This window comes from Podarcis bocagei, assembly GCF_964188305.1.
Source record: "Podarcis bocagei genome assembly, chromosome: 13".
Lineage (NCBI taxonomy): Eukaryota > Metazoa > Chordata > Lepidosauria > Squamata > Lacertidae > Podarcis > Podarcis bocagei.
This window is the reverse complement of record NC_138138.1, coordinates 50,084,036-50,107,724: the sequence shown is the minus strand read 5'-3', so window position 1 is coordinate 50,107,724 and position 23,689 is coordinate 50,084,036. Positions and strand designations below refer to the sequence as shown.

The 23,689-nt window shown below is 46.7% G+C and overlaps 2 protein-coding genes across 2 annotated transcripts in view; both read right to left on the bottom strand.

The window, feature by feature from the left end:
* LOC308571994 (uncharacterized protein) overlaps positions 1-23,689 on the bottom strand; it is a 282,420-nt gene that overhangs the window by 119,154 nt on the left and 139,577 nt on the right. The window lies entirely within an intron of this gene.
* Positions 10,222-20,681, bottom strand: LOC308571980 (uncharacterized protein). The gene is made up of 3 exons (XM_081167652.1): positions 20,368-20,681; positions 19,389-19,476; positions 10,222-18,435 (listed from the first exon to the last, which is right to left on the bottom strand). Exons 1-3 carry the CDS (start codon positions 20,620-20,622, stop codon positions 10,490-10,492), a joined length of 8,289 nt encoding a protein of 2,762 aa, XP_081023778.1. The 5' UTR covers positions 20,623-20,681; the 3' UTR covers positions 10,222-10,489.

The following is a 23,689-nucleotide window of genomic DNA, read 5'->3' as shown; positions in this document are numbered from 1 at the left end:
GCTAGTCAAAGCCTCATGTCTTGTTTTTAATCAGGGTCCAGTCCTTCCTTTACTTTGTGAATGCAACAGTTCTGCACCCCTCATTTTGTTGTGCAGGAAAGAACTCAGGGGTGGGGTCTACAGAGAGCAAGGACTCAGCCATACAGCTGCAAATAAAATGTTTTAAGTGTGTTTTAAGTGCAATATACAACGTGACGATGGTGATGGTGAGCCTTATGGAAAACTCACTGTATTTTTTTTTAAAGCTTTTTAAAAAGCATTTTTTGAGCGGTTTTTATATGTGTCTAGATTCCACCCAAGACTCGAGTGATTTCCTTGCATCTGAGCCTTCTCACAGAACCTTTTGCAAATCTGTTCAGTGACTGGCATGCACATGATTCAGTACACTATGACAAGCACTGTCTTCTTTGTGATGGTTATCCATACCCTCCAACTTTTCACAGATGAAAGCAAAAATCAGTCCCATTGTGTATATGTTGTGTATACACATGTGAATTTTGACTGTGAGTTTTGACCTGCTCTCTGTCTTGCATGCATTTTTCCACCTGGCCTGGGTGGGCAGGGCCCGGACTGACTCCAGCTACAAAAGCTGAGGCTGCTGAACAGACTCTTGGGTTAGGTTTAGGGTTTTTCTGTTATTGTGTGGGTGGACGTTGTTGCTGTTATTGATATTAATTTATTGTATCTTTATTTTTAAATCTTATGATTTAATGTGGGAATTGTTCAGTCTGGTTGTATACTTTTTGATATGCTTTCTTTACTGTTTATATTGTTAATACTTTTCAAATTTATACATTTCATTAACATTTTAACATTTCAAAGTTTGACGTCCTTCCCCCTGCTTCTGCGGTTCCTTAAATTTATTTTTTAATATCTTCTGCATATCCAAATTCATTTAATTTGCTCATTTAATTATCTGCTTTAAATATAAAAATGAAACTGCAGGTTATTATAATATAATGTTTCTATCTGTTTGCAATTTATCTGTAAATATTCAATAAACCATTTCCATTCTTTTATAAAAAGTTTGTTATCTTGATTTCTTATTCTTCCGGTGAGTTTCGCCATTTCTGCATATTCCATAAGTTTTTGTATCAATTCTTCTTTTGCTAGGACTTCTGCTTCTTTCCATTTGGGGGCGAGTAGCATTCTTGCATACATAAATAAATTTCTATGCAATTTAGGTAGTTCTGTCCCTATAATTCCCAAAAGGAAAAAAGAAGAAGAAAAGTTATTTTGGGAATAACTGTTTTTGTTATATTATGCAGTACAGTGATCGCAATAGGCTGCTGAATCAGATCTTATTAGATGCGTGGAAAATTCAGAGAGATATTTTTCTTAACCAAGCCTTGATTCAGTGGATATGATCAGATTTCCGTAAGGCACAGCCACGGAGCAACAAGAAATGCTCTTGAACCTGGGGGGATTAGTTGGTACACAACACAATCAAAATTCAAGTCAAGTGAAAGTATGGGTGAGTTTCTAGGGAGAGAAAACAGAATGAAACACAGGCTTCCTGCTGAGAGTTAAATTTGGATTCAATGGAAGAGAAAGAAAGGGAGAGACACAGGTGGCCAACTGTGGCTGCCAATACCCAAAGGGAGAATCAGAAACACAACAGAAAGACAGATGGAAATTCATCACCCAGTTTGTTTGAACTGAGACTTTTGCCCTAGTCAAAAGTGCAGATCTGTGGTTTTCCTATCTTGACTTCTAAATGGGTTTCTGTATGGGTGATTAGCACTGTGGTTGTTACTCCATCCACTATGACTGAACCCTTGACAAAAACATCCCATCCTATGAGCTTGTGGGAGTGTGGAACCGACACTCTGTTCCTGGTGATATGGATAGTCCAGTCGATACCCAACCACTAGAGACAAACGCACCCCCATCTTTCTGTTTGCATTAGCAGAAACCCCTCCCTCCATCCTCTCTCTTTCTCTAAATATTGTTTGCACCTTGGCATCTGGGAAAGGGCCAAAAGTGTTCTTTTTCAGAGCCAGGCATTCTGGGAGAAGAACAGAAAAGTTCAAAATCAAATGATCAACAATTCATTTTGTTTGCCACATCATCCTGGTTTGTTCTCCTCCATCCCATATGACAAAGCGTGTTCTCCAATAAATGAGAGCACGTGTTGCGGTGTGGGCTACCAGGCCAGGCCTCTTGTTGCCAGGCAGGTTAATAGTTGTTGCCTGGCATCATGATTGGGTAACCGGGTTGCTGGGGCAAATTGTATGTTGCAAATTGGGTGGGTGGGACCATAGTCTTTAAATATTGGTGCACTCTGGTTTCTCTTTCTCTTTGCAGAGTGCATCGGATCACCCGCCCGCCCACCCTCTTTCCGGTTGACCTTGCTTTGCCTGTCATGGGGTCGTCTGCTTTGGAGCAGGGGCCTAGTAGGAATTTTGCCATTTGGTGATTGGCTGTGCCATTTGGTTTTTGCCTACTGCTCAGCAATTCGTCACAACTTGTAAGGTTGCGATTAGGCATTGGTTATAATATGCTGGTGGTGGAGGGGTCAGGCTGGGCCTGCCCCTCCTATTGCGCTGAAGGGAATTCCGTTAAAGGAATCCTGGGGCTTGCCATGATTTCGTCCAATCCCTGTTATGGGACCAGGGCCGCCCAATCCCTGTTATGGGAATCCTTGTTATAGGACTGGGCAGGCAAGCTTTCGGGGAGCTGCTGGGGTGAGCGGCGTGGGTCCGACGCTTAGCTCAAATGACCCCCAAGTTTGACTTTCTCTTCTACTGGCTACCGATCGGACCTCGGGATGTCAGTTCTGTCCCAGGCGGGGGGACAGATAGTCATAACCAATGTCTAAGCAACCACTCACTGATTTTGTATTTTAATAAAGTTGTGGCCAAAATAGTGCCCAAAAACCAAAACTAAAATTACGTGTTATGTGTGAAGTTATTTGAGGGGTGGCCTGGGGACCTACACACGCAATTCCCTTCTAACTGTAACCCAGAGGCCCCTCATCTCTAAGGCATTGTCTGCACTATAGTTCTTTGGCGATCACTCGTAGCCGAGTAAGGTCTTCTTCCATGAACACGATCTTAACTGTGAGTCTTCAAGTAACTGTGGAGGCCAATTCTGGATCCACACGTCCTTCCACAGTGGTGTCAAGATGCTGTCAGCGGCTCCCGGCTGGTTGCCCAGGAAAGTATAAAGACAAGGAAAAATTTCTTACAGTCCTTTTTTATTTCAAACCTTACAGAGAGGCTATAGAACCCAGCTTCTTGGATAATGAGTGAAACTCAACCCCCCCCCAAAAAACGCCCGTCTCTCCCACTTCCTCATCATCATCATCATCATCTTCCTCAGTCATCATCATCACCTCCTCTATGGGTGCCGCGAAGTGCCCTCTGTGTTCGAGCTCTCATATACAGGGGTTCATTTTGCTCTCTGAATTTTTCTTGAAGCTGTCGAGCAGTGAAAATCATGTTCACCGTCCCCCTAGTAGGTACCTAAGGCATTGTCTGCACTGTACATTCAAAGCTGGGTCACACAATTTTAAACAGTCACTGTTTGCCCCAAAGAATCCTGGGAATTGTAGTTCATTAAAGATGCTGAGAGTAGTCTGGAGACACCTCTTCCCTCACAGAGATACAATTCCTAGAGTGGTTTGACATCCCTCCCTTTCCCTTTCCTTGTAGCTTCGTGAGGGGAATGGGAGGGGTCTCCTAACACTCAGCATAGTAAAAAGCTAAGAATAAACAGGGCACTCAACATTTCAAATTGAGGGGATGTTATGGAACCATGGTACCTGAACCAGGAAGTGTTCTGAAGCTAATGACAGGTGATTTTATTGAACTAGATATGTCAAATGCATGCCATCAGTGTCATCTGTCAGTATTCAGATGTTGGACCTCAACTCCTGGTGGCTGAAAAATACTGCATCTTTTACAATGTACTTTAACAATGTCTAGATGTCTCAGAGAGATGGACAGACAGACAGACAGACAGAACACCAGGAGAATGCAAATGAGTGTGCACTGTCATATATAGAGAGGAAAGGGTCTCTGTATCTTTTGCACTATTCACTCCAACAATCACTTCGTGCATTATTTCCTCCAGCTCCTCCTGTTTGACCATACAACCTTGGTGACATTGACCAGGTTCCCCAATTAGGTGGGAGGAAGCAAAAGCAACACAGACTTGAAGCCAACAGTTAATTTAAGATTTACAGGGAGAGGGAAGGGAAACAGGTGGCTGCACCAAAAAGGGCAATCAGAACCCAACACAAAGACAGATGGAAGTTCATCAACCAATTCACTCTGCGTTGAGACCTCTAAACTTTGGCCCAGCCCACTGTGCAAATCTGCAGCTTTCCCATCTTGGTTTTCGTATGGGTGCGTAGCACTGTGGCTCCCACCCCATCCACAGTCACTGAGGCCTTGACAAAAACCTACCGTCCAATGATCTTGTGGGAAATACTAAGTGTAAGCATGGGGTGCACACTCTGTTCCTGTTGATACCGTGTGCCTTCCAATTGTCCCCATTTTCCAGGGACAGTCCCGCCTGGAATTACGAAAGCCACCCTGACTTCTGATTTGACCCCAGGATGTCCCCATTTCCCCTGCCAGTGCTGCTACTGCCAAGCTGAGGGAGTAGGATGAGCCTGTGCTTGTCCGGAGTGGTGATGGCCAGCAAAGGACCATCCTGTTGCCTCTCCATGGCTACTGCTGCTGGCCTCCTCCCTTGGGCAGCTTGTAGTGGATTCTGGAGAGCAGGCGAAGAGGGACAGGCAGAGGACAAGGCTGCCCTGGGCAGGAAGAAAGGGGAAGCAGAGCGGAGCGCAAGGAGCCTTTAAAAAAATGTTTTGTGCCTACACACAGGGGCGGAGAAAGGGGGCTGCGGTGGGGGGCAGTCCACCCAGCGTGTCTCCACTGAGGGCTATGACAAAATGCTGGGCGGCACTCACCATGGGGCCCTGAGCGCACCCGAGCCACACATCTCTCCTGGGAGTGACGCAGTGGCTTGGGCGCCCGCAGGCTCCACGCTGCCCCAAACGTTCCGCCTGCCGCCTCCCCCTCAGTTGTAGGGCGGCCAAGTGGGAGGAGGCAGGCAGACTCCTCAGAGGCCCCGTGGAGTATCCTGCCCTGGCTGCCCCCACCCCCACGGCAGCTGGCTCCGCCCCTAGCCGCAGGGCACGCACGCCGCTCCCGCTGCCCAATCAGCTTGCTCTGCCGCTGCGCACACGTCCAATCTTGCCCCTTTCTAAAACCCATTGATTGGTGTGTGTTTTTCTTTTTGTAAATCTACCAAAGAATAAAATAAAATCAGGATTAAGGGATTTTCTCAAGATGGTGGAGGGTGTGTGTGTGTGCTGGGTCCCATTGAGGTAGTGGGACTCGCCCCTCTTCTGATAGGAAATGCTGTCTGGACCCGACCAGAGAAAAGTTGCTGGACTATGCCGAAACGACCGGAAGGATCCAAAAGGATCCGAAATCAGGAAGACCAAAATTTTAATGAGGAATGGGGGGAATTTAGAACTTACCTTAAAAACCATTGTAAACAGTTAAAACCGTCAGCAGGATTGGAATAACACTTGTAGAGAAATGGTGAATTTTGGGTATAATAGAGATGTAAAAGGTCTGGATTATTATAAAAGACACAGGAGGAAATGATTAATAATAGGACCCACAAAGGGGAGGAGAGAAGTCCAAGAGATTCTTTGGAATCTTGTTTTTATGTTGTATGTTGGATATGTGATTGTAAAATTCTAATTTGAAAAACCAAATAAATAAAATTATCAAAAGGGGGGAGAGGGGGAAATGAATTTCTCTCTGGGGGCAGGAGTGGAATGTGGGCTTGAGGAGGGTTAGTTGTGGGGGATTGAGAAATGTCCTTATTTTCATCTGAGGAATGTTGGAGGGTGTGACATGGTTGGCTACAATCAGGGCTGGTACCAGACTTCAGGAGACTCCTGGCACTGTCCAGCTGACATCTGCCTGTTGTCTCTGAACCTACCCTACCCTTTGCCTTGGCAGAGCCCGCTTACTCCTTTCCCATGATGCCACCCCATACCTCCTCCCCTCGCCCACCCTCTTACTTGAAATATATATAAAAAATGCAACTTTAAAATTTCAATGTTACTGGATAGCTCAGTTGGTTAAAGAGTGGTGCTGATAACTCCAAGGTTGCAGGTTTGATCCCCATATGAGGACAGCTGCATATCCCTGCATTGGGCGTGGGTGGTGCTGTGGTCTAAACCACTGAGCCTCTTGGGCTTGCCGGTCAGAAGGTCAGAGGTTCAAATCCCTGCGGCAGGGTGAGCGCCCGTTGCTCTGTCCCTGCTCCTGCCAACCTAGAAGTTCAAAAGCACACCACTGCAAGTAGACAAATAGGTACCACTTTGGCGGGAAGGTAAATGGCGTTTCCATGTGCTCTGGCTTCCGTCACGGTGTCCCATTGCACCAGAAGCAGTTTAGTCATGCTGACCACATGACTTGGAAAGTTGTCTGTGGACAAACGCCGGCTCCCTTGGCCTGAAAGTGAGATGAGCGCCACAACCCCATAGACGCCTTTGACTGGACTTAACTGTCCAGGGGTCCTTTACCTTTTACCTGTAGGGAGTTGGACAAGATGATCCTCAAGGTCCCTTCCAACTGTGCAATTCTATGATTCTGCGATATGAATAAAAAGAAACAAACACATTCCAAGAAAGGAAGGGAAGCCAAGGTTCACTTCTGTGCATATATCTCCATTTACGAGGCATCGCCCAGGTCACCTTAGGCAGGATTGGGACAGTGATTTACTAGAGAGAAGCATGAGAAAGCAGACCAGTCTCAGGTAAATGGGAAGAGTTGGTGCATGTGTGACAAAAGCTCCATTAGAGTTGGCAGTCATCTGCACGGTGGCCTTGGGACAGGCTGACATGGATAGGAGCTTCTACAAGGACTTTTGCATCACTTCCAAGCAGCTATGGGAATAGGGCAAATGGACTCACAATCTACCTGGACCTCTGTGGAAATACAGCGCCATAAACTATGCTTTTGTTATGAATTACTGCCACCTGCTGGCACATAACAAGAAGGGCAATTCTGATAGAAATAAAATGCAGTCATTCACTGCACTGGATAATGGGATCAAGCCTCACAGGGAAATCACAAACCTTTGTCTACAGTGAACTCAAAACCCTTTCAGGTTTTTACTGAATTGTGCAGACTCTCTCTCTCTCTCTCTCTCAAATGAATCTAATCTCCAGGTATTGTCAGATATCATATTTCCCTGTCACATGTCTTTCCCCAGCTCTCAAGGCTTTGTTTTGTTTTTGTTTTTTGTTAATCACATTTTCCTAGTCTGTTCTCATCCATCCAACATTGCATTTCCCTTTTAAAGGTGATATCTTATATCTTAGGCCCCATCTGTACTATACAATGGTACCTCGGGTTACATACGCTTCAGGTTACATACGCTTCAGGTCACAGACTCCACTAACTCAGAAATATTACTTCGGGTTATTTAAAGCTATATCATGCCACTTTAAACAGTTGTAGCTTTCCCCAAATAATTCTGGGAAGTTTTCTCTTTTACAGTTTAAAATACTCATTTAAACAGCCTTAAATATCAATGACTTCCCTTCTTCTCTCTATAGTTCATTTTGCGTATCATAAAAACCTGCATATTTTACATAAACTAAACCAGTTCAGTTCAGTATCCCATTATTACATCCATCAAAACTTAAATACACATATTCCAGCATTCCAGCAGCTTAAGTTGCCATTATTCTTTAGTTGGGACCTTGCCTGTTTTCCATTTTTGGGCTCACGAAACATGGGGCGCAGTAGTAGCATGCAGAAATAACCTTTTTTGACACCTGGGAATCTCACTCTGAATTACCCACAACAAAAAGGACTCTGGTTTTTTTGGAAAGGTACTTTTAAATACCCCCCCCCAATTCATTATGAATTATTTCCCAAAACTCTTTTACCCTTTTACAGGTCCACCACATATGAAAGAACATTCCCTCAATCTCATTGCATCTCCAGCACTTATCTGATTCTGTCTTATACATCTTAGCAAGCCTACTTGGAGTTAAATGCCATCTGCAAATCATTTGCAAGTAGTTCTCCTTCAAGGAATAACATGCTGTAAACTTCAAATTGTTTACCCAAAGTTTTCCCCCAGAGATTAAAATCTGTATTATGTCCTATATCTATTGCCCAGTGTGTCAAAGAGGCTTTGACAAGCTTGTCTTTTGTTTCCCAGTCTAATAAGAGATTGTACATTTTAAATAAAAAGTTTTTTTCTTTGTTTTGCAGAAGCTCTTTTTCAAATTGTGATCAAAATGTTCTGTCAATGTGAGACACCTCCTTGAGCTCAAAAGCGAAACATAGAGCTGTCAGTGGCTGACGGTGGTATTGGTATGGAGGGAAATCACTGTGCGTAGTTCCCACAATGATACAGACACTTACAAAAATCTCCCTGCTCTAGATCTTTGCCAGTGATATCTACTGAGCGACTGAGAGCAAGAGGAAGGGATGGGTCAAGGCAGAGATGTCTTTATTCAGCTTAAGTCCAAGGCACAAATGCAGGTACAGTGGTGCCTCGCAAGACGAAATTAATTAATTCTGCGAGTTTTTTCGTCTAGCGAATTTTTCGTCTTGCGAAGCACGAGTTGCTCCTCGAAGTCAAGTCACAACTGTTTTAAGAAAAAGGAAACAAACTTGCAAGACGTTTTCGTCTTGCGAAGCAAGCCCATAGGGAAATTCGTCTTGCGACGCAACTCAAAAAACCAAAAACTCTTTCGTCTTGCGAGTTTTTCGTCTTGCGAGGCATTCGTCTTGCGAGGCATTCGTCTTGCGAGTTTTTTGTCTTGCGAGGCATTCGTCTTGCGAGTTTTTTGTCTTGCGAGGCATTCATTTTGCGAGGTACCACTGTACTTAGGAAGCTGAGTCGGTCCATTAGTGCATCTAGCTTAGTATTGTCTACCCTAAACACCAGCAGCTGGCTCTCCAGAATTTCAGATAGGAGTCCTTTCCGAGTTCTACCTAGAGATGCTGGGACTTGAACCCGGGATCTTCCTCATGCAGAACACAACTTTTTTGAGGATTGGGGTGTCAGTACATTTCATTCCCATTTGTTGTTTGGAGTCAATAAATAAAACAAAATGCTGAAAATATGTTTCTTTCTGTATCTATGTGCTTCTACCATTGGGGATAACCTTGGGTTACAGATGCTTCAGGTTGTGTTTTTTCAGGTTACGGACTGCCGAAACCCAAAAGTACCGGAATGGGTTACTTCTGGGTTTCGGCAGTCTTGCATGCATAGAAGCGCTTAATCACACTTTGCGCATGTGCAGAAGTGCCGAATCGCAACCCGCATGTGCGTAGTTGCGGGTTGCGAATGCTACAGGTTGCGAATGCTACAGGTTGCAAACGTGCATCCCACATGGTTCACGTTTGCAAGCCGAGCATTCACTGTATATCTATATCTCTATGCACAGATCAGGGTTCCTCAAACTTGGGTCTCCAGCTGTTTTTTGGACTACGACTCCCACCATCCCTAGCTAGCAGGACAAATGGTCAGGGATGATGGGATCTGTGGTCCAAAACCAGCTGGAGAACCAAGGTTGGGAAACATTGGCATAGATAAAAAGTATGCCTGAATTTAGGAGAATGGATAGGTAGGATGAAAGTCAGTTGGGAAAATGGCTACCTTGGAGGACAGCCTTGTGTCTGCTATATGGCTTGGACTATATTTCTCATCATCTTCAGGCAGCACAAACATGTAGTCCAAATAGCTGAAGGGCATCTGGTTGGAGAAGGTTGAGCTACCACTACAGGACCATTCCCAAGAATTCTAGCCAAGGCATCCCATATTAACAAAATGGAGGTTTATTAAAGCAACAAAAGCAACCAACATTATTCCTCACAGAAGAAGCTCCCCTACATCTCATTAAAACAAAACAAATCAAGAATGCTATGCAGCAGAATGATAAATTGGGAAACCTTGGAGGGGTGCAGCTGCTGGTAATCAAAACTTATATGTTTTAAACCTTGGGAAAACACTTAAGTAAAAAACGAAACAAAACAAAACCCAAACTATTCACCAGGGTTTGGCAAGCCCTGGAATTCCCCGGACCTTCAAAAGGACCTTCTTGTAGGTTGTGGGTTGGGAGGGAATCCACAGAATGTCACAGTCCAACTGCAAATGAGGGTTGTGGAAGCAGATGTGGGGACATGTTGGTACCTGCCCCAGGTACCAACCAATGGCATGCACACATGATTGGCCTGATTAGGCCCATGGGCTGGACTCTCCACATACTTACACCAACCCTGGGCAACTTCTCTTCTGACCTCATACTCTTCTTTCCATTATGGTGTGCTCTGGAGGGCTTCTGGAAGATGCTTCTTGAAATACCAGGGCTGTAATGGGATCCTCTGTCTTTCTGCCAGAAATGAACCATGTTTCTGGAAGATGGGTTCTGGTCCGTGGGCCTCCTCATCAGTTTGAGCTACAGAATATGTGTACACCCACCTGTCTAGCGCACAGCACCTCCTTCCATAGCAGGCTCAGCATCTCTGAACACTTCAGCCCCTTTTAACATGTCCTCTTTCTCAGGGCAATTGGCAGTGGTGAATGCTTGCCTCTTCTTTTCTCTCCAGGCAGCTTTCTTTATGCCATGGCTTTGCAACCAAATGTGCATCCCATACTTTAGGTGTAATATCCTCTCCAGGACTGAGCCAATAATAGACATCCTCTTGTCAGAATCCTTGTGGGAACTGGAAGAGGCACGCCTTCCCTGGGGTCTCAAGATGGCTCCAGACTTCAGGCAAGATCTATCTTTAGGCCTCTGTCCCACCTTCTGGTCTCTACTGTCTTCTTCAACTTGGATGTTGTCGCTGTCCCAGTCTCCTGCTCTCTGCCACTCACATACGTTGCTGAACTGCGACTGGCCTTCTATTTGCTGGTAGCATTGCTTGCAGGGGGTCTCTGGTCGTGTCGGAGAAGCATCCTTAGGGACCAAGGTGGAGATGCCCCCAGACTCTCTTTCTACACCCTCACCTTTGGTTTCCAAGTGAATCCAATCCGAAGGAGGGTCTGGCAATTCACTGTCTGCATCCAAAGAAGATGCACACGAGTCTCCAGAGGCCTCGGATTCTCCTGAAACTTCAGAGCTCTCACTTGAAGCACTTCTACTTTCTTCAGCAGACTGGATGTCTTCCTGGTCCTGCAGAACCCGAGAGCTATTATTGGTGTTGAGAGATGGGGCAGGTGCCATGCCTGAACATATATCATGAGAGTATTTGCTGGCCCGCCTGCTCCTTGGTTCTTGAGTATATGCCACTGCAGATGGCTTTTGCTGCCCCCTTGCACTAGCTCTATGTCGCTGGGTCTGAAAGGGCAGCCCTTGGCTTTCCTCTTTGGGCATCCCCAAACTGACCCTCCTCCTGTGTAACTGGCTGCTGAGTCTCTCCTGACGTTCTTTGGATGCCTTCTTGACCAGTTCAGCCACCATGTCTTCATAGGCAGTGTGTGAGGAGATGACAAGGCAAGGAAGGATGAAGGACCCCAAGGCTCTCTGGGCAATGTGGGTCCTGAGCAAGTGGTCTCTTGCTACTTCAGAAGGCTTAAGGAGATTGTCCCCTGAGACTTCCTGCTTGGGGCAATCAGTATCCATTTTGCCTTCCACAGAAGGCAAATCCAAATACCCCTGAGTTCCATTATTTACTACAGTCCCACATTGGAAGGCCGTTGCACCCCTTGGGACCCCCTGTTGCTGCTGACACTTTTGATCTGCACCCATTACACATGGAAATTTGGTGTCTATTTGAATAACTGCAGTATGGCACACACAGGGCGAAGCAGTAGCATGTGAGATATCTAGAGGCTGAGGTTTCCTCGGTCCTACTGGATGTTGGTTGTTCTGTACCATCCCCTGGAGGCTGGATTCGAGCTGCCACGAAATACTGCATTTATCCCCAATAAATCTTTCAATGCAAGTACATGGAATTGGCTCTTTGCTTTTGTCTAGAGACCTGAGCCCCTGGGATTCAGGAACTTGGCTGGATCCAGGGCTTGCATTGTAATCGCTGAGCAGCGTGGCACAAGGGAACAGAACTTTCTGTTCATGCTTCTCTGGCTCAAGAGGAATCTCCGAGTCCTGTTCTGGTGCCATCTTCTGCATATGTACATGCAGAGTGGATTTCAGTACCGCCTTGTGCCTCAATGCCCTTCCTTTAAGATAGGAAGGTCTGCCCAGGCACTTCCCAGGTTTCACCTCCTGGCTGCCTCCTTTGCCTCCCCCCTCTGGGATCACCATAGAGGGATGGGCTTTTGGAGAAAATAAAGGAAGGGGCTTCTTCGTGGCCCCACAAATACTGATTTTCCCACCACGCTCTACCTGAAGCCGCAGTTCCGTCCGGAAGACTGGTGGCTTCTTCCGTAGGCTTGATTTCATTTTGGCTTGGGATTGGTCTCCAAGTCCTCCTGTCAGTTTATAGCCCCTGTGGTATCTGGGCTGCAGATGAAGCAAGAATGCCTGTGGGAATTCTTGGATTCGTTTCAGAAAGCCCCACCTGAAGGTCACAGCCTGCCTTTTGGAGTGGGATTCCCCATGTTGCATAGTGTCTTGAAATGGCTTCCTACTACACCCAGCCTCTTCAGCCTCAGGAACTGTCACCCGAGACCTCTCATTGGCAACTCTAATGCCTTCTTCTCCCTGCAGACTCTCCGTAGCTGTGACTGGTGGGTGTTCACTGGGCACACCCTCTTCTGCTTGGGGACTTTCCCTTTCTGCAGTTCCTTCCTCTTTGGATGATGGGCACTCAGGCAGAGTGCTCTGCTTTTCTGCAGTCTCTGAGCTCTCATCCCTTTCATCTGTGGCCTCTCGGCTTTCACCAGCAACTGCTTTCTCCTCTGGTGTTGGTGGGCTCCCAGGAACTATGCTTGTTTTCTCTCTATTTTGTGGATTTTCACCCATAAGGCCAATTTCATCATCTTCTTGGGAGCTTCCTGTAGTTGTGACCCAGGGAATCTCATCAATAATTTCCTCTTCTGCTTGCGGGGCTTCTTCATCCTCTGCAACATCAATTCGGATCTCAGGAGCGACATCCATTTCCTCTGATGCTTGTGAGCTCCTGGAAGTCACACTCTCACTCTCCAGATCCTGTGGGCTTTCACCAGCAATGGTCACCTCCTCCCCTGTGACCTGTGAAACCTGACTAGCCTGTTGTTCAGCAACTCTTGCATCTTCAGTGGCTTCTAGACTCCCAATAGCAATGGCCACTTCTTCATCCTCTTTTGAGCTCTCTGGGCTAGTGGCTACTTGGGTGTTCTCATAAGTGAGGTTCTCTTCCTCTGTGTTATGCGGACTTCTCTCACCAGATACAGTGTCTGCAGCCTGTGGTATCTCACTAGCAGCATCTTCAGTGGCTTCTAGACTCCCAATAGCAATGGCCACTTCTTCATCCTCTTTTGAGCTCTCTGGGCTAGTGGCTACTTGGGTGTTCTCATAAGTGAGGTTCTCTTCCTCTGTGTTATGCGGACTTCTCTCACCAGATACAGTGTCTGCAGCCTGTGGTATCTCACTAGCAGCATCTTCAGTGGCTTCTAGACTCCCAATAGCAATGGCCACTTCTTCATCCTCTTTTGAGCTCTCTGGGCTAGTGGCTACTTGGGTGTTCTCATAAGTGAGGTTCTCTTCCTCTGTGTTATGCGGACGTCTCTCACCAGATACAGTGTCTGCAGCCTGTGGTATCTCACTAGCAGCATCTTCTGTGGCTTCCAATCCGATGAACCTTGCTTCTTCTGTGGCTTGTGAGCTTTCACTGGTAGACAGTTCTTCTTTAACTATGTGTGGGCTCTTTGTATTAAATACCAGTTCCTCAACTCTTTGTGGGGTCTCCCCCGTATAATTTGCTTCCTCTGTGCCCTGCAGAACCTCCAAATAAGTATTATCTGCAGCCTCAGGTCCCCAAATATTCAGGGCATCTGTGGCCTGTGGGCTGTTATTAACTTCCTTCATGACTTCTAGTGGCTCATTTATCACAGAATCTTCTGCTGACATTTGTGGTCTCTCACCAGTGGTGTCCTTTGAGGAGTATAGGCTTATCTCAGTAGGAACTCCATTCTCAATTTCCTGTGAGATTCCATCAATGGTGCTCATTTTCTTGTCTCTCTGTGTTGTCTTGGTACTAACGTCATCTTGCTCCATGGCTTGTTGCTCTTCCCAATAGAGAACCTTTCCATCTTCCACAAAGAGACTCTCACCAGTGGCATTTTCTTCTTTTTCAGTGTCTGGATCCATACTAATGATTTCCTTGGTGACCTGTGGACAAATAGGAGGAAGGGACTTAGGAGGAGGTGGGCAAAATGCTCTCATGGATTTCTGCACAACTCGTGATAAGCCCCAATTCTGACAGATTTTCTTATGTTTTGTATAGGATTCTAGTTGGTCCTGAGCCTCATATTGAGAGGTTGCACAGTCAATCATTTGGTCATCTGCTGATGCCATTGCCACCGAATGCTCCTTGTAGACATTAATTTCTGGTTTCTCTTTAGCCTCACTTCCATCCAAGGAAACATTCATTGAGTCTATTCCTGTGAAACATTCATCCATGTGTGGCCAGGCTGCAGGGTCTGCATATATCGTATTCAAGATTTCACTCTGTTGACTAGGTAAATGCTCTGGATATTCGTACCTGATGTTCAGCTCCCCCTTATCCACTGCTTCACCCTCCACCAAGGGCAGAAATGTGCTTCTGGGCTTCACTTGGCTGTAAAGAGGGGCAAACTTCTGGAAAGAGTCGTCAGGTGTGACCTTGAAGCTTCCCATGGGCTGGAGACCAGTTTCTGTGGACTTTCTCCTGAGGCTAGGGTGATCTGTAGAGGCAGCTGATGATTCAGAAAAAGCTCCTTCAGGGACTTCTCCTGCCTCCGTATCCTGGTGTGGGCTGACCATTTGCTGTGCCCTGTAAGCCTTGGGTCCATGTGTGAAGATGTTCTCACCCACAAACGTTGCCTGCCTTGCCTCTTCCCAAGAGGACAGCTCTTCTCTGGCTACTGGGATGGCAGGGTATAATCTGCCTGGAGAGTCACAGCTTTTATTTTGGTACTCTGTATTTTGTAGTTCCAATGGACCTGTCCCAAATGCAGGGTTGAAAATCTTGATAGATTCCAGAATCCTCTTAGGCAGCTTCCATTGTCGCTGTAGCACCATCCTTTGAATGTGGAATTCCAGCTGACTGTAGGTGCTTTGGGGAAGGAACGATGGTTTCTGTAGTAGAATGTAGACATGGGCTTCAGCCCTTTGGAGACTGGGCAGTGGGGGAGCCTGTGACTTGAAGCCATGCAAGGATTTCTGAATAAGACTAGGCAAGCCCCATTCATGCTGTAGCTTCTTTTTTCTAATGTGGAGTTCTAAGGCTTTCCTTTCTTGCTCCAAGAGGAATGGTGTCTTTGCTTCTGAAAACATGAAGGTGGTTGCTGTTCTGGGAATGGAAGGCTGCAGTGGTGGCATGTGCCTTGTTCCACCCAGACCCTTCATGCCCCAGAGAGACAGCAAATGGTCATGTTGCATGGCTGACTCAACCTGGTCCATGTCTTCTGTCCAATCAGATGGCTGGATGTCGTTGTGTGGCTCCAGAAGCCCTTGACTGTGGAGGGTCTTGGGGAGAAACTGACTCAGTGAAGTTGGCATGCATTGCCAAGCATGTCTGGACAATGTTGGGGAAATGTCCAGATGTTTTTCATCCAAGTGGAGTATCTTATTCTCTGTTGCTTTAGACTGAAGTGTGGGGTACACCAAAGGTTGACTTGGCATTGTCCTCCTCCCTATCCTAGTTCCATCCTGTTTCCCTGCAACATCCACAATCTCTGGGGAAAGCAGCCTGAGGGACTCAAGGACCCTTTGGGGTAAGCGCCATCGGTGAAGTGTAATTCTTTTCAGCAGATTCTGCTCTAGTTCTTGGATGATGGCATCACTGAAGAAGGAAAGCTCATCCAGAAGAACATTCACCTCCACGTGCTGCAATGTCCGGTGCTGCTGTGATTGGGGGACAACTGGGAAAACAGAATGGAGAGATCTCTGGACAAGGCTTGGCAACCCCCAAGCATGCTGCAACCTCTTTTTTCTCACGTGCCATTCCAGATCCTCCTGAGTCCTCTGCTCAATGAATGGGATCTCTGCTGAGGTGAAGTCAAATATGGTATCCTTTCTGGGCAAGGTGGAAAAGGGCACCTGAAGGGTGTCCTCCTTGTACAAATAGGATAAAGGTTTTCTGTAGAGTGTGGACAATCCTTGCCTGTGAGCCAAACCTTTGCTTGCAATGTTGAGTTTGATATTAACGGTGATGTCTTTCTCTGCGAATGGAACCTCGTGGGATTGAGGCTGCTGGGCTTTCAAACCAAGTGGGGCAACTTTAGGAAGGTCATGTTCCTTGACTTGGTGGCCAGCTGACTGAGGCAACTGAAACATGGGATCAACAAGCTCCAGTGAGATTTCAAGAGTCTCTTGGTCCACGGGTCTTTTCAGCACTTGATGCTGGTTGCACTGTGGCTTTGGCATCCCAGAGAAATTTGGTGCTTTCCCCAATGGAAGGCTCCCCAGAATCCTCTTCCCCTTGTGGGATGCAGACATCTCCTGACTGCCTTTGGGCTCCTTTGTCAGTGGAGTGGAGTGGTGGAGGGACTCCATGACTCGCTTGGGGACGCCCCACCCCTGCTCTATGACCTTACCCTTGATGTGGCCCTCCAGGTGCCTCTTGGTCTCCAAGGTGGCAAAAGGCAAGGAGCTCCTAGGGGATACCCTCACTTCCCCTCCCGAGTACAATTTGGAGGAAGCATGGGGTGCTGTAGGCAGGTGGAACTTTTGCAAAGACTCTTGTGTCACTGTGGGCTGGCCCCACGGGTGTTGAGCCCTCTTTCTGATGACATGGGATTCCAAACACTGCTCCTCATTGGCAGGGGGAAAAGGTGTCCTTGTGTGGACAAACTCAGTGGCGTGATGCGAGCAAGATGGGGGAGCTAGCAACTCGGGAGCACTGGGTATTATATTACTCAGGGGTTGAATGTACAGTGTAGGGGGGGCCCATAGGAATTGAATGCCTTTATACTTAACATTCATATCCACACAATCTGCCTTCCCCCGGAGACTTGGCCTTGGCCTGCTGAGTCGCTGAGTGTAACTGCTGTGTGGTAGGGTCAGCTTGGGCAAGGGGGCTTTCTTCTCCTCTGGGACAATTATTCTCTGGGAATTCTCTATTAGCTTGTGTCTGGCCTTAAATGACCTCTTACCAGTTGTAGTCTGGGGGTTTGCTTTGGAAGGAGGGGGAGATTTGAGGGCTGTTTCCCTGGTTGTGGATTCCCAGTGTAGAACGTGCCAGTGAACCTTCCCTTCTCTCTCACCCTTGACGACGCCTCGGCCTTTTTTCCTGTGTGCAGACGATGCTATATTTGTGGTGAGGTGAGAGGCCAGCTTCATGTGCTTGAGGGCCTCTTGGACTTGCCTTGGCAGCCCACAACGCCGCATGCAAATCATCTTTTTCATGTGTTGCTCCAGTGTCCTGCTCTTTGCCACACTCATGAAAGGAAGAAGCCGAGGCCTCATCAACACAGTAGCCTCCTTCTTTGTGGGGCGCAGGAAAGTGGAATCCATACCAAGAGGCAAAAAAGCCTTGAATGACCTGAGGACGACTGATGGAAGACCCAGTTTGTGTTGAACTCTTTTCATGACCAAATGCTGCTCCAAGGTCCTTGGAGCCTTAGCCATAAAGGGAGTGTTTGCGGTAGCGAATTCAACCCTAGGAGACTTTGTATTTGCTTGTGAGACCATAGGTAAGAAAGTGGGGAAATGTCTTGCTGCTTTAGGGTGGAATCTCATGCCCTGGTAGTTCTCCTTTTCACACGAAGAGGATGCTTCATTTGTCCTATGCTTCAAAGGAATGTGGTTCTTCTTGCTGAAATTGAATAACTCCGGCAGTTCAGTAGAGGGGCTGTGATCTGCCCAGCTGTTGAAAGACAGCACAGAAGATGTGCTAGAAGAGGAGTAGAAGTGGTCTCTCATTTCCCAACTTCTGTCATCAGAGCTGTCATAACGTTCATTCATAGTGAGCATGGAATGGTTGTTGAGATGGCTGGGACTCATGCCATACTCCCTGAAAATGGAAACAGCTTGCTGAGTAGAATGGAGTGGCTTTTCCTTCTTCCCCTTGCATTTGGGAAGAACTTGCTCCTTCCTGGATGAAGGAGTTGTTTCTGGGCCCAATTCTGGATGGTGACAGTTTGGGGCAGGTTCACTGTTGCTCCATGGGGAAATGATGTCATCTCTTTGAAACCCAGGGTTTAATCCATGGACACACATCACTTCCTCAGCCTCCATGGCTGCCCTGTCACATAAGGCACAGGCTGTATTGTCACATAGCAATCTGCGGATGGAGGCACAGCGACTGCCTATATTTTGTGGTTCTCTCTCCTGGTGGTTGGTACCTGTAAGCCAAATGAAGGCACTGGTGAGCTTTTCTCCACCTCCAGGTTGGTATGGAGCCCACTGACTCTCATATTTTGTCAGGAACTGGCCAGATGAGGAGCCCGCCAGGGAAGACAGGGAAGACAAAGACTTAGAGCCCGGGTCCTGGTGGTGGGACAGTGGGGAAGGGTTGAGTTGGGTGGTGCTGGAAGTCCTGCCTGCTGCCAAGCAATGAGTCATACAGAACCAGAAGAGTAGGACCTAACTCCCACATTGGAGTCACCGTCTGTTAGGGAGGGCTCCTGAGTGAGAGTGTAGAGGGGAAAGGTGGGGCCGGAGCTAAGTTTCCTGCAACTTCTCAAGCTGAAGGAGTCGAGCCAGGGAAACTTTGCTGGGCTACTTTCTGTGAATAAAAAGCTAGTTGCATTCCAAGTTTCCAGCCTCTTCTCGACCTGTGGGGGCCTGACACTTCCCTGTCAGACCTCATGACATATTTATATATTTATTAGATGTGTTAGAATACTTATATACCAATTTGTGGGCCTAAGAGGCACTGACTTTATTTCAGAACAGCAGTGAATCTGTGGCCTTCCAAATGTAGTTGGACTGCAGTGTCCATCAGCCCTAGCAAGCATGTCCAATGGCCAGGGATTATATGGGCATTGTAAGCCAACTTCTAGATTGCATTGCATTGACTAACTCAACTCAACTCTAAGTATTTTTGTTAGATGATTCTCGGCTAGTTTTCCTATGTGTATTCTGTCTCCTCCTATAATTGTAAGTTTTGAATACATTTTCTTTTGTTTTTTAAAAGATTTTGGATCTGGGTTTTATTATCTTGAGCTTATCTTATTGAATGAACCCAACCAACAAACAAATGTGTGTATGTACACTTTCATGGATGCCATGAAAGACCATGTGAATGATCAAATGTCAACATTGAGCTTGGCTCTTAAAAATAATAATAAATCACCGGGATGAGCTGGTTCCTGTCTCGATGGCTTGCCTTCTTCTTTTCCAACAGCTGCTTGGAGATGGCTTCTGTGTTCCACATGTTCCTTCTAGGAAGAGAGGAGGCAGCGAAGTTATTCAAAGGGAAGAACAACCAATTGGAAATAAAACCTTACTAAACAGGGTACTATGCCATCAGGCAGAATGAGGCATGTTCCAAGTTCCATCCCTGGTATCTCTAAATAGGACTGGGGGAAATCCCAGTCTGAATCCCCGGAGAGCTGCCACTGGTCTGCTTTGACAGTACTAAACTGGATGGACCAACAGTCTGGATCTGTATAAGGCTACTTCCTGCATTCCTGTCTCCTGGTGGCCAAATCATGCAATACTGTCAGGTCATTTTTGACTCCTCCCATCTCACTTAGAAGTTCATTCAATGTCGAAGTTTGTGTCAATGCAAGACTCAAATGGCCCGTTAAAATGCCATTTTCATTATGACCATGGCATCACATTGCTTTCTGCCCATTGAAGGCCCCTAAAACATGGAACCCCATCCCCATGAATGCTCATTAAGTAGTTTCTATCATTCTCTCAGCCTTGCCTTTTGCCAGTTAACATGTGTGTGAATTCTGTATTGTCATATAATTGTTTTATTTTGGATTTTGATATTATTTAATTATATGGCTGTGACCTGCTCTGGGAACCTTTGTGCTGAAGGAAAAGTAGGAAATCTCTTAAATAAATTTGTAAGTACATATTGCTGTTGTAAGCTGAGACAACCAAATGTGGTGGGGGTGAGTCAGCTTGTCTGTATTCTCACATAGTTGTTTTATTTTGGGTTTTGATGCTATATGGCTGTGACTTGCCTTGGGAAGGTTTCTGCTGAAGGATGGGTAGGAGATCTCTTCAATAAACGAGGAAGTAAATATTGCTGTTGGAAACTGAAAAAACCCCAATGTGAGTCAACTTCAGACATGAACAAAGGTGTCACTGAAACTCACCATCGGTGTGCCGGTCTCAGAGGGGAACCAACTGCCCAGCTGTTGCTCCAAAAAGTGGGGATTCTCAGTGATTTCAGGTTCCACTGAAAAGGACAAGATGCTTCTCCATGCTTGGCCAACTCTCTTGCACCACACAAAGGAGCCACATAGGATCATTTGGAAGAGGCTGATGAACAGAGCCAGGGCTAGAGTAGTGCACAAGTTGAAGTAGCAGTCCAAAGGGAAAAAGCGATTGATAAGGGAAATCAGTCCCATCTTTGTGAATGCAGTCTTTGCACCCAAGAGATGGTATGTATCCCCCAGGCAGTGGCAGTTAGCAGCGTTTTAAAGCAACGTTCCAATGTTCCAAAGAACAACACAAAGAAGCAACAAAAGAACCTTGGGAACACCCTGGGTTCTCTCCAGTCATGGATGCCGCTGCTGCCTGCTTGGACTTAATTGCCTTCCATCAGAGCAGTGGGCAAACAGGTTCCAGCAGTCTTATGATCAGTGCAAATTTGGCAGTCAAAATGCACAGGTGATGATTCCATGTTGCCGCCCCCGCTTTTGCTATGAACCTGAAATTAGCAATGAACCAGATCAAGCCAATACATTCAATTCTCGATGGAGCAGTCAAACTGAACACTGCGGCTTGGTGCTTGTGAGCTCAAATGGAATTCAGCCCACCACAGAGTCCTCTGCATGCATCCTACATCCACATCCCCAGTGGATGGAATCTGATAGTCTGGCACAGAATTTACTACCCTATTAATCTCAGCTTTCATTTCCAAAGTTGTAGCTCTTCAGAAGATAGTGATAGAAGCTTTAAAATAATGGATGGGTGGTAGTAACCCACTGATAGCCCAAACCTAGTCTCTCCTTCCATGCTCTCTCCTCAATGTGGTGTAGTGGTTAGAGTGTCAGACCAGGATTGAAATATGAAGCTCACTGGGTGACCTTGGGTTAATACTTGCCTCTCAGCCTAATCTGCCTCATATGGTTGCTGTGGGGATTAAATGAGGAGGGAGAAAACCATTTGTGCCACTTTGATGCCCATGGGGAAGAAGGTGGGATGAAAATGCCATAAATAAAATAATTAATTGATTAAATAAATAATAAATAAATAAAACCATTAGCCTCCAATAAACCTTGCATAAAAATGTTCATCTGGAGCCTTCCAAAGGGAAATAGGAGTGTGAAGAGGGTTTCTTAGGGATTCAGGAACCTGTGGTCCTCCAGATATTGTTGGACAACAGCTCCCATAATCTCTGGCCATTGAATATGGTGGCTACTGGGGCTGCTAGGAATTTGTAATTACAGTGGTACCTTGGGTTACAAACACCTCAGGTTACAAACACTTTGGGTTACAGACTCCGCTAACCCGGTAGTAGTACCTCGGGTTAAGAACTTTACCTCAGGATGAGAACAGAAATTGCACACCAGTGGCATGGCAGCAACAGGAGGTTCCATTAGCTAAAATGGTACCTCAGGTTACAAATGGTTTCAGGTTAAGAACGGACCTCCAGAATAAATTAAGTTTGTAACCAGAGGTACCACTGTACAACAGTTATTACCTGCACTTGCAGCTCTCAGGTTAGTTTACAGAAACCAGTCAGCTTTGAATGTCCTGTATAGCTCTGGAGGTATACCTAATTTACACATATTTGTAGCCCTGTATTTGGTGCTGAACAGTTGGGCTGTTTGCCTAACTTGTACTTCCTCAACCAAAATGGTCAAAGGCCTGGAAACGATGCCTTATGAGGAACGGCTAAGGGAGCTGGGCATGTTTAGCCTGGAGAAGAGGAGGTTAAGGGGTGATATGATAGCCATGTTCAAATATATAAAAGGATGTCACATAGAGGAGGGAGAAAGGTTGTTTTCTGCTGCTCCAGAGAAGCGGACACGGAGCAATGGATCCAAACTACAAGAAAGAAGATTCCACCTAAACATTAGGAAGAACTTCCTGACAGTAAGAGCTGTTCACAGTGGCGTAGCGTGGGGGGTGCAAGGGGGGCAGGCCGCACCGGGCGCAACATCTGGGGGGGGGGGCGCGCTCGCTGCCTCCGGAGTCGCCGAAGAGCCTCGGGCGCAGGCTGTAGCAGAGCCGCATGTCTCGCGGCGCCCGGCTGAAGGCGCCCGGCAGGCAGCGGCTCTCCGCGCTCGCCGCGGAGGATGCGCCAGGCAGCCCCTCCTCACAGCCCCGCCTCCGCCGCCGCTGCTGGGCCGTTGCATTTTCCTCGCCTCTCTGCCCCCCTCCTCCTCCGGGCAAGCGGCGTCGTTTGGGCAGCAGCGCCAGCGGCAACTCGCAGGTTAGGGGTTAGGGGGGGGGGCGCAAATTACGTGCCTTGCCCCGGGTTAGGGGGCGCAAATTACTTGTGTTGCCCCGGGTGCTGACAACTCACGCTACGCCGCTGGCTGTTCGACAGTGGAATTTGCTGCCAAGGAGTGTGGTGGAGTCTTCTTTGGAGGTCTTTAAGCAGAGGCTTGACAACCATATGTCAGGAGTGCTCTGATGGTGTTTCCTGCTTGGCAGGGGGTTGGACTCGATGGCCCTTGTGGTCTCTTCCAACTCTATGATTCTATGATTCTATGATTCTAACCAATAAGTGAGCTGAAACGCAATGTCCTTTGAAATCTACCCTTTTCTGATTTTTGTGATACTTTTCTTCAAACCCAAAAGTTTACACTTAAAGTTGGGAAAACTGCATACTGAGAAAACCCAAAATTTACAGTTTCAGCTCTCCCTACTGCAGAGCTGTTCTTATTACATGACAAGATTCTAGAGCCCAGCAAAGTCAGATTCCAGGCCCACCTTCAGCCTGAGTCAGCTGTGTATAGACTTCCATGGGATTGGGATCTCTAAGAATCTATACTGGGACTGCTGCGTTTTCACTTATTCATAAATGTCCTGGAGTTAGCAGTGAACAGTGAGGTGGCCAGTTTTGTGGATCGTGCCAAATTATTCAGGGTTATAAACAAATCAAAAGGATCTCTCCCAACTGCATGATGGTGACAGGCACTAGCAGAGGCTAGTGTCTTTAAGAAATATGGTTTATGTTACACATATTCCATGGAGGGGGTCAGAACATTATGCTTCAAAAGTGTCTCTCATTGCTGCTTTCAAGGTTGTGTTGAGAGTAGCAGTTCAGTCATGGTTTCTGGTCTCTCAGCGCAGCTTCCTCCACCCAGCACTGCACAAAGTTCTGCCTACTTCCTCCTTTTTGTTCCCAGAACACCTTTAGATTTCAAAAGGGACAAGTTTTCCTTTGACATCACCCCCTCCCCACCATCTTGGCAACCTGCCAATTCTTCTGTCTCTTTCCACTGCTTGGGGGGAGTGCTT

What these genes read in the sequence shown, in the direction of transcription:
- LOC308571980 (XM_081167652.1), bottom strand. Translation starts at nt 20,622, where the DNA reads ATGGGACTGATTTCCCTTATCAATCGCTTTTTCCCTTTGGACTGCTAC. An exon ending in CTGAGACCGGCACACCGATG is followed by an intron (nt 19,477 to 20,367) that starts GTGAGTTTCAGT and finishes CTCTCTTCCTAG; the next exon opens with AAGGAACATGTGGAACACAG. An exon ending in ACAGGAACCAGCTCATCCCG is followed by an intron (nt 18,436 to 19,388) that starts GTGATTTATTAT and finishes TTTGGCTTACAG; the next exon opens with GTACCAACCACCAGGAGAGA.